Source organism: Sarcophilus harrisii, chromosome 4 (genome assembly GCF_902635505.1).
Source record: "Sarcophilus harrisii chromosome 4, mSarHar1.11, whole genome shotgun sequence".
Taxonomy (NCBI): Eukaryota; Metazoa; Chordata; class Mammalia; order Dasyuromorphia; family Dasyuridae; genus Sarcophilus; species Sarcophilus harrisii.
In genome coordinates, this window is record NC_045429.1 from 410319325 (window position 1) to 410330572 (window position 11248).

At 35.7% G+C, this 11248-nt stretch overlaps 1 protein-coding gene across 2 annotated transcripts in view; it reads left to right on the plus strand.

Moving 5' to 3' along the window:
• FAM102B (family with sequence similarity 102 member B) overlaps nt 1–5564 on the plus strand; it is an 85248-nt gene extending 79684 nt beyond the window's left edge. For both annotated transcript variants that reach the window (XM_023503432.2, XM_003769713.4), the window contains exon 11: nt 903–5564. In XM_023503432.2, the coding sequence (XP_023359200.1) occupies nt 903–945 (43 nt within the window). In that variant the 3' untranslated portion in view covers nt 946–5564. The remainder of the gene's footprint in view (nt 1–902) is intronic.
• Nucleotides 5565–11248: the final 5684 nt, after the last annotated feature.

An 11248-nucleotide genomic window follows, 5' to 3' on the forward strand; every position in this document is an offset into this window, starting at 1 on the left:
TTCAGAGAGGCCTGGAGAGACTTATATGAAGTGATGCTAAGTGAAATGAGTAGAACCAAGAGAACATTGTACACAGCAACAAGATTATGTGATGGTCACTCTGATAGACATGGCTCTGTTCAACAATGAGGTAATTCAGGCCAGTTCCAATAGATTTATGATGGAGAGAGAGAGAGAGCCATCCGCACCCAGAGAGATTATGGGGACTGGGTGTGGATCACAACATGGTATTTTCACTTTTGTTGTTTGCTTGCTTTTTTTTTTCTTTAGTTCTGATTTTTCTTGTGCAGCATGATAAATATGGAAATAAGTTTAGGAGAACTGCACATGTCTAGAGGACAGAAGTAGAGGGAAGAGAGGAAGAAAAATTTGGAACACAAGGTTTTGCAAAGGTGGATGTTGAAAACTATCTTTGCATGTATTTTGAAAATAAAAAGCTATTTAAAAAAAAAAAGTATTGAAATATCCCTTTTGACTTAGTTGGCTCTGGGCAATAAGAGCTCAAACTTTTGATTTTAGTTCCTCACCTACTAGGATTGGAAGCAAGGGGGAAAAGGTTGTATTCTGATAGATTAAGCTAGTGGATTATAATGGGTGACTTGGGCAAGGCCAACTCAAAGTGTTTTGACACAACTGACACAACTCAAGATGTTTTTAGTGCCTATCCTTGTTAAATCACTTTTTAAAAAATTATTGAATGACTTAAAAGTACCTACTTTTGTTTTAATATCAAACTTAAACTATTAGGGAACTGGCCTAAGTTACGTTCTTCCCAAAACACATAGAATATGGAATTGTTCTTTTGTTTTTAACTATCATTCCCTGATTACCCAAAATTCCCTAAAGAAATCCCAAACTTTGGGCTCTAAATTTAAAAAGTTGTTTTTATACTACCGTTTCAGAGTGGGATCTGGTGCATATGAACAAGTCGTGATCAAACGCTAAAGTGGAGCTTTCCTGTGGATCTCAGATACTAATAATTGGGCTTTCAGGACCCTTTTCTCAAACTCTTGTGAGAAAATGCGAAGATGATCAACTGGATTCTTCTGTGAAAAAGGAAAATGAACATTGGTTTGTCTTGTTCATCTCAAAGTGCCTCTTGCTCCATGAAAGGACATTTCAACTTGGTAGTACAAGGCACTATTACACAGTGAGGGCCATGTGCGGACATAACTTGGAAATGTACATATTAGTGATATACTTGCTTTCCACTTAGAAAAACATCCTGTCTTGGAAAGGAAAAAAAAAAGAATGCTATATATTCTAAGTGTCATTTCTATATTTACAATCAGTGATGATTACTATGTTTGGAATTTGGCTTTAAGGAGAAGGTCCTTTTTTTTTAACCAATAGACTGTTAGGATCCAAATTTATAAGTTCTTCCTACATAAATACATTTTTTTCCAAGGAACTCTTCCTATATACTACCTAAAATACCACTTGCAAATTGATATCCCTTTTCCAGTCATTCCTCAATTTAAAGTTTGGATTTATGCTTTTAGGGGAAATGCTTCTCTGGAATCTAAATATACAGACCATTTGTTATTAATTCTAAATTTATCGAACATAAAAGTACACCTGCGTTTACCAGAAACAGGTACATAAAAGTTAAGATGAATAAGTGGGACTGGCATCATCGTAATGTAATTCTCATACATAGCATTGCTCCTGTTTGCTAATAGATATTGAAAAGTTATGGGCACTGCCACTCTGGAATGTTTCCAAGGAAGCTTTACGTTTATGTTAGGTCACCAGAAGTCACCTTGACTCACCCAGGAGTTCATTTAACTCACAAACTAATGGAATCTACTGTTTTTAGGTGCAGAATCTCAGAGGACTTAAAGTAAAATTGTCATCTCAGTAGAGCCAGGTTGGCCTTGGCACAAAAGTTCAGCTTTATGTGAGCCTGGAAAATGAATCCACTATGACACAGGGTAAAGCAAAGGAGACAAACCACTGCTTGGCATTGATGATGGGGATTTGTATCTTCTGTCAGCCCTCTGTGATCAGGTACTAAGCTTTTTTCCTTAACTATGCCCAAAGGTGCCTTGATAAAAGGAGGATAAGAAAAACAGCATCAAAGAATACAGAGATTATGTAGCCTACTTCAATTTATTTATGGGATTTGAGTCATTTTTAATGGGGGGAGGGGAGCCATCAACACTGCAGTATACATGTGAAAGAACTTCACCTTTTTCATTCTGGATCACTTAAGCACTGTTAACTAAATGTTAATTCTTGATGAGTAATTCCTAACCTCTTAACTCTTAGACCTGACACACTGTGTCCAAAAAAGGCATTGCATTGAAATGTCTGCAAATAGAATTTTTTTGGCAAAATATGTTTCTATTTGGACTAAATTAGGGAGCAATTTTATTTAAATGAGAACGAATTTAATATTAGGTTTTATTTTTAACCTAGGATTTAGAGGTTTGGAGCTACTATGAGCTAATGTTAGGACTTAACTTTTTTTTTTTTTCTGGTATTCCATTGTTAATACATGTATTCTACAGTTGCCTATTGATACTTTGGCCCAATGCTATTTTAAGTGTAGTATCTGGGCTGGGTTTGGGGATCTTTTGGGGGGGGGGGGGGAAGGTAGAACTAGACTTGTGATTTCATTAGTTTAGGAAACTCTTAGAATGAATATTCTCCCTGTCAATGCAGATTTTTTAAAAAAGGGAAAGTAATTATGTAAGAATACTGGATTAGAGTTTGAGTTTCCTGACTCATTATTTAGGAATTCTTTTAAAGAAGCAATCATTGAGAATTAGTGAGGAGAACTTATTTTAAAAAGTGGTAAAAAGTTATTTGCAAACACAGAATATAGACTGTCCCATATATTATAGAAATCATTGTTAAAAAGAAAGTAAAAGACAATTTTAATAGAGAGCCAAGTTTAAAAAGAGCTATTTCTTAATGGCATAACATTGAAAAACATATTTTTCTATTGCCCAAATATTACTTCTAGGTTATATTTTTTATTGGAGTTATATCCATTGGCTTTGTTGTATGAAGATAAGAGCCAGAATGTATTTCCATAGTGCAATGCTAGTTTAAAATAATAATAAAATGTGGAGACAAATGGGAAAACTAAAAATCATATTTTTATTTTAAAAATCCAACAACTACCAGTAAATCATCATCTTGGAATTGTCCAGTATAAAGTTGGAAACTGTTTTTAATGAATATAGGCATTAATTAGGAAAAGGAAAAAGCACTTATAAATAAGTGCCTTTAAGGTCTGAATTCAATGAGAGCCTATAACATCATTTTATTTCTCTTTTGTGTGCCATTAGTATTGCATCAGTGGGCTTTAAAAAAAATTTTTTTTTCAGTCTTGCTACAAAAAGTTTTGCATCATTTAATGTCTGATTAAACATCTTAATTCCTTTTATAATTTGATTCACTTAGAGCTCCAATTCCCTCAGAACATCATGGTAGTCATCGAATATATTTGAATCAACAAGTCTAATTTTTATTCTGATTTCCAATTAGAAGATCTAATTCTAAGAATTAGTTGTAATTTTAATAATTTTTAAACATTAAAAAACAAATTGCAAATATTTAGAACCAAAGAACTTTTAGAAATTTGAAACAAGGAATTATTTTATTTTTTTCTGATTCTGTCCCAAAGAAGGGCATTAATATATTCTTAAGCAATATATTTCAAAAGTTGGAGAAAGTCATTAGTGAAGATGGAGGAAAAATCTAAAAATGGTATGTTTTAAAGGGATATGTCTATAGAGGTCAATCAGAAGTCCCATTTTCACAAGGCTAAATTTGGTTTTCCCAAATCAGAAAAGATCTGAAAAAACACATGAAATATTCTTTCTAATCTGACAGACATTGTAGGAGGACAGTACAGACTCCCAAACATGAAGAAATCATTTTATTCCATTCCAAGGACACACCAACAATAATGATAATAACCAAATTGGTTTCTTCTAACAATGCTTTGCTTTTATGTAGAGTTTGCAAGAATTTTAGAGTTCAGTTATCTCATTTTATAGATGAGAAAACTAAGGTGCAAGAAGTGACATACCCAGGATCGCACTCAGGATCGGATCCCTATCCTCTGGCCTCAAGAACATCCAAGAGTCTTAAAATTAAATCTAATTGTAGCTTGAAAGGAGTAAATATCCCACCAGCCAACAATGAAAACATGCTCAATTAAGATTGCAATGAATGTCTTCCAGATAATCAGTAAAATAATCCAGCTGTCATTTTAAGCACTTGAATCAGTATGGTGTTAGTAAAATGGTCTTGCAAGTCACCTCTCATCTCTTGGTGTCATGTTGTCTGTAAAATGAAAGGACTGGACAAGATGGTCTCTAACTGAGGCTTGGAAATCTAATGCCTATTTTGAATTTTCTCATTTGAGAAACTTGATTTAACCATGTTCAAAGCTGAAAAGTATTGACCAATTCCATGTGGATTAGAGATCTCACTGGCTAATTAAAAAAGCTTTTAAGCAGTTCTAAGTATGTAGTAACACTGAAGCACTAGGTCTCTAGAATACAGTAATGTTGCTCTTAGCTATGAGATACCATTGGAGTTCATCTCCTTTTGACAAAGTCTGACATGATCTTGCTAACATCTAATGACTGTTCCTTGCCATCAAGGAATAATAAATGTGTCCATTACCCTTTCTATGGGATGGTGTTTTTTGTGGAATCACTAATTTGATTATGATTTTCTTCTGCCCTAATGTATATAATTCAATAGTTTGGTATGGGAAGAAGAGGCACCTTTATTCAACATTAATTTTTGTTTATTCAATTAGCAAAATAATTGTTAATTGTTACTTTTTGACAAGAATCTTACTCTCAGACCTGACACACTGTGTCCAAATAAGTTTTCAGGTACCAACCGTAGTTTGTACCTACAATGTATAAAATCTTTTAAAATGCACTAGTGAAATGAACATATAGTAAACCTACCTTAAAAGACCACCCCAGAAGAATCTCCTAAATTTTCCTAAGATGACACAGAAAGCGTAAATATTTGGCCGGTCTTAGGCCAGTTTCTCTAAAGAGCAGAGCTGGCAAAGGCCTTAAATTCTGTGGAAAATGTATACTTTGTTTCCAGTCTAATATACTTACCTTCTATTATAAAAACCCAGAAATATCTTGCCAATAAATATTGGTGGAATTTTACATGAGCAGGGCACTTTGTAACTATTCCATTTGGTTGTTCTTTGGAAATTAATACAGGCAATGTTCACTCCCTCTTAAAGGTTGGTTCAGTCTGTGGAAAGAAACACACAGACAAACCCAAAGAGGTGGATGGGCTTTATTAGTTAATTCTGAAAATATTTATCAAGTATCTATACATATGTATGTAGTGTATTTTGATGAAGTGAGTCCATAAGTATTCTGCGTCGATACTTGGAGAATGACCTTCATATAATAGATACTATATTATTTTGCTTCAACTGTACAATGATAAATCCAGAAAAATATCCTTTTTTTAAAAGCTGATTTTTTTTTATTGTAAAGTATTTGTAATAATGTAAAAGTGAGTCTTATAAATGTCCAATAAAAATCATGTCTTAAAGTTTGGATATGTTACTATAAATAGAAAGAATGGGAGATCTTTATTTCCAAAAATTGGGAAATGAAGGAATCTAAATTTATAGAAGTTCAAAGTATGTATTTTTTCCCTAGAGCTTTCCTTTTATTCCATTTGAGAAAATGTATAGAGTAGCTGTCACTAATGCAATTTTATTTCTTCACCTCCATACTCCAGCCCTCTTCAGATAATCTCACTTAGTATTATTCATAAGGATAAGTACTAGATGGACTTGTGATCTCTTAGGCAACTCCTAGATGAGAGAACTTATTCTACAATATAATCAGCACCTTTTCTGCTACTCAGTGTCTTAATTGCCTAAAGCACGAAAGTGAAAGAAACACTTGATCAGGAATTCACACTGTAGATAACTAAGATGATTCCAGACTGATTTTTCTCCATTGCTACTCAATCAGTGTAGGACCTGTCCTGTAGTCTTATGAAAGAGCAGATGTGGCTCTCTGTGCTTTCTCATTGGAGCAGTATCTTGTCCATACCTGGACATGTTTCTTAATAACCACTATAATCTATTGATGGATTATGCACACCTTATGCTCTTGGCTGTGTATGTCCTAATGGTGAAGAGGCTGAGCAAGCCTGGTGGCCCCTTGTAGTGAGCCACAAAGTCTGGCCCCTTGCTAGAGAACATGTGACCAGCAACTTCTGATTGGTTGTTGTCTATCTTTGTGACTGGACCTATATTCAAGAAGACTGAAGAATGAGGCAGGAAAAACTGCCTATTCAGTGAGATACTAGGATGTGGAGAAACAGCTTCCAGTGTCTTTCAAGGTGGCTTTTTTTGTGAGAACTCATCCAATTCCAGGTCTCCTTTGGATTTCTAGTAGAGAGAAAGGGATTTCTCTGCTATCTCTCTCTCTCTTCAGACAGCAATGGTGGCAGTATGCACATGGCAACAAGAATGTGGATCAGGCCCAAAACTGGACCCAACCAGAGTGATGGGGAAAGGAAGGAAAATGTGCCCTGGCCCCTTGGGTCACTACTATTTCGTATAGATAATCAAAAATTGCCCTACATACCTAGCAGAAAGAAGTAGAGTATTTGGTGGAATTCAGAAGGCAATCTCTCCTGTTCCTGTACAGTTAAAAAATTACAAAACTACAACATTAAAGAATCTCAGGGTTGGAAGGGACCTCAAAGTTCCTTTTGGGCAAGCCATATCTAAAGAGAAATCCACTCCACAACACTCTGATCTTCATTCTCCACTTGAAGCAGCCTAGCCAAGAAGAACCCATCACCTTTCAAAGCAATCCATTTCATTTTTTAACAGGTCTACTTCTTAGAAGACTTCTTTATATCAAAACAAAACTTGAATCTGCAGTTTTTACCATTTATTACTAAATCTGTACTCTGGAGTATGCAAATAAACCTAATCACTCCATTTGATAGCTTCATTGAAAGTTCCCTTCTAACAGAAAAACTTTTAAACAAACTGACCTACAAAATGATCACAAGTTTTGTATTTAGTTACTTAATGTAAATCTTTACAGGTTAGAGATTTGTCTTTAAAATTCATCATAGTTCAAAGTTTTTTTGCACTTTAATCTTTTTGTGTATTGTCTTCCTGGTTCTGCTTACTTCACCCAGCATGTTGCCTGATAAAAAAGCCAAAAACATTACTACATATATGTATTTGTAATTTTTTAAAGCACATCAATGGAAGTGTCAGTCCACACCCAATTGATAGAAACAAAAATCCCAGACTTTTCAGATCAAATCAAAATCAAAGGAGCAAGCAATCACTGTAGAAAGATTAAAATATTCTGATCATTGGATAAGAACAGATGATACAACACAGGAAATATCTTAATTGGCTAACATGATAAACGACACTGGGTTAATCTGTAATACCAGCCATTTTTAAATGCTGCATTTGCAGCAGTGGGTCAGTGAATGGTTGTAAAATCCAGTAGTTAAGAACTGAAAAGGAATTGCCTGGGAATGGAGAGGATGTAGTGAGTGGAAATGCTTCCTCCTCTCCCTCTTCTTCCTTCCTCACCTGCCCTTGACCATGTGACAACCTTGTGAAATTTGAAAGATCACAAGAGCCAGAATTCCCATAGATGTCAGTAGCAGTCCCTACAGTGGATATTGGCAACACTTGCTTTAGGAGTTGAGGGTTAGACTGAGGACAAAGCAGATAAGGAGGAAAGGCAGTTTCAGGACTCTACAAGAGCAAAGTGGATTTAATTCTAGAATCCATGGGCCAAAGTTCCTGATTATTGCAAGTTCTTTTCTCCTTTGTGGAGTCCTCATAAAGCTCTCCATGAGTGTAACTTTGCTTGCCTCTCAAGAGTCAGTACTCTTGTGGAGTTCTATAAGAAAGTTAAACCTACTTTCTCCAAGAGGGGAGAGTGTGCAAGTGGTTCAGGTAAGTGCTTTTTGTAACAATTATGATATATATATATTTTGTTTATGGAATACACTGAATGGGAGTTTTTGAACTACAGGAAACCTCAGTCGCTCAGGATTACTAACACCTTAGACCTTTGGAAGCTGCTCTCCCCATCTCCCCTTTACAGGCCACTGCTTGAGTAGGAGTTGAGGAAGTAACCCTTGAGAAGGTTATTACACCAGCAAGACCTAAAAACAAATAGCCATAGCAGTTGTTCTTGTTCATGAATTAAACCCCAAAATGCAAACTACTTAGAAAAAAAAAACTTCTAATTTGAAAACTATTTACGAAAAGAGTAAGCAGTTTATTGAAAAATAGGTTTACATCAGCATCTTAACACTTAATATTACAACAAATTAAAAGTGGATAAATGATCTAAGTACAGTACCAAAAGTCACACTATTAAAAACAAAAGTATGGAAGACTGTACTTTTGCAGTTAGAATTTGTAACCTAATGTGAACAAGGGATACCAGATTATAAAAATTTGAGATGAAACTTTTGATAACAAAAAAGTAAAAGTTCTTAAATCATTCAACAAGCATGTTAAACCCTTAATCTGTGCTAAGCACTGGGAATAAAAATACAAGTGAAAAGAAAGCCAGTCCCAACCTCAAAGGGCTTATATTCTAATGAAGGGAGGGCAGATAACACAAAATGAAAGCTGAAAAATTCCGGGCTGGAGAAGGGAGCAGAAAGGCCAGAGTGCATCCTGGAGAAACGAGGCCCTAGTTGATCTGGATGACCTCTTTAAACAGAAGTTCAGGGCAGAGCTGTGCAGAGAGGGAGAGGTGAAAGAGGAGAAAACACTTCCTATGTGTGTATTCCAGATCACACATGAGGCTATAGCAGGGGTCCTCAAAATTTTTAAATAGGGGGCCAGTTCACTGTCCCTCAGACTGTTGAAGGGGGCCGGACTATAGTAAAAACAAAAACTTTGTCTTGTGGGCCTTTAAATAAAGAAACTTCATAACCCTGGGTGAGGGGGTTAAACATCCTCAGCTGCTGCATCTGGCCCGTGGGCCTTAGTTTGAGGACTCCTAGATAGGTTAGAGAAAGGGCATGGTAAAGGAAGTCAAGAATGAGACATGATTGTCCCTCTTGAGTGTCCTTCTTAAATGATAGCTCTAGGAGGAAGCAGGTATAAAGAAGGAGAATCTACAGGGTGAGCTAGGATCTTCCAAAAGAAATATGGATTGGGGAGAGGTGCACAATTTGCATGAAATAGATGATAAAAATCTAACATCCAAATCTATAGGGAATTGATACAAATGGATAGGATTAAAAGCATTCCCCTAGTAAACAAATGGTCAAAGGATCTGAATAATTCACACTACACACACACAAAATACAACCATTTCTACCTAGGAAAAAATGGTTCAAAATCACTGAGAAAAATGCAAATTAAAGCAACCTTAAGATTCTACCTACACTTGTACAATCTAGCAAAGATGCTGGTAAATAAAAGTAGAAACAACCTGTGGGATCTATTCCATGGAACATGGTCAGTTGCCAGTTCTGATTCTGACCAATTACTTGGGAACTCTAGAGTCCATTTCTGATCATGGGTGACTCAAGATTAGAGAACTTATCTTTTGAAATGTTCTCCTAATTGAATGTGAAGCTCGGAAAAACCTAAGACTCCATTTCTGAGACAAAAATGAGCATTTATCTTTAGATGGGTATGTCTGGGACAAGTGATCTTTGAGTTTAAAAGTCTGGAATTTTGATCAGATTGGAGCAAAAGAGCAAGGCAGGAATCTCACCAGTTATTCTTGAAGAGTTCTTAAAGAGAACGATCACCACCAAAAATTGATTCAGGCCTGGCCATTTCAACAGAAAACAAGTTCATGGAGTTTTGACAGTACAGAGCTGAAGGTAATGGAAAATATCTAGTTGTATCATGGACAACTTTTATGTTCTTAAGAAATCCAAGTATCAACCTTTCAGGAGATTGTAACAATAGCTATGAGTTATTCTTCTGCCTAGTTTATCATGCTTAATGTCTGCTGTCTTTCTTTTGTATTTAATATTTCTTTCATTCATTGTATTTAATATTTCATTGTTCTTGTAAGAACAAATTATCTGGTCCACATTTGATTAGGATTACAGATTGTATATTTTTAGGGGAGGAAACCTAAACTTAAGCCATAACTTAGGAAAATTTGTCTTTGGGAGTTTAATAAGTCAGGTTGTAGTTTTATATATCCCCTCTCCAATTCATTTTCCCTAGATCTACAAAATCTTTCTCAAGTACAGGTCTAAACATCACAAACCTCATCAATCTTCTGTGCTTTGTTGCCTCTGGATTAAATGATACGATCTCCTGTTATTGTCATTCAAAGCCTTCCATGATATGGCTCCAAACTGCTTTTCCAAATATTTCACATTATTCCACTATACACTTTAAGTCTTTTTTGTTGTTGTTGTTTGTTTTTGTGTCGTCTGTCTTTTTGATCCCATTTGGGGTTTTCTTGACAAAGATAATGCAGTGGTTTGCTCTTTCCTTCTCCAGCTCATTTTATAAATGAGGAAACTGAGGCATAGTTAAAGGACTTGCCCACGGTCACATAACTAATGTCTCAAGGCAAGGTTTGAACTTAAATGAAATTTTGACTTGAGGCCAGGTGCTCCTTCCACTGCTCCACCTACTGCACCTAACCTGGCCTTTTCACAGTACCCCTGTGCCTTTAAGCAGGCTATCCCATACAGCTGGAATGATCTTCACTTTAGCTTCTTAGAATCCTTACTTTCAAAACTGAATTTATAAGTAAATCCTATAACTGATCTCCCTTCCTTTTTCTTATCAGTGTTCTATCTTTCCCCAATCATCTCATTCACATATAGTTTCAAGTGGTACATTCCAAGTGATCTTAAACCCCTAGATGAGATTGTATCCTCGGCACAAGCTTTGCATGTACTAGGTTATTTAATGAATTGAATTACTGGTTCTACTTGGTACAAGAGGACAATATCACAAGGAACAGAAAATAAAGGGTTAATTTTAAGCTTGTTATGCAGAAAAACTTCCCATTCTTGGAAGTAAAATGGGCTCCCTTCAGAAGATAGGGCTCTACTCACAGATTTAAAAACCTGTTGTGGTAGTAGTATTCTTGTTGAGACAGACTGAACTAGATGCTTACAAGTTACTTTTCAACTTAGAATGTTTATGAAGTGTTATGTAACAAACTTCTAGGATCTTGAGAAACCTGCTCAGGAATCCAGAATCCTAGCTGGTAGCTCTGGTTTCCACTTTTCACAA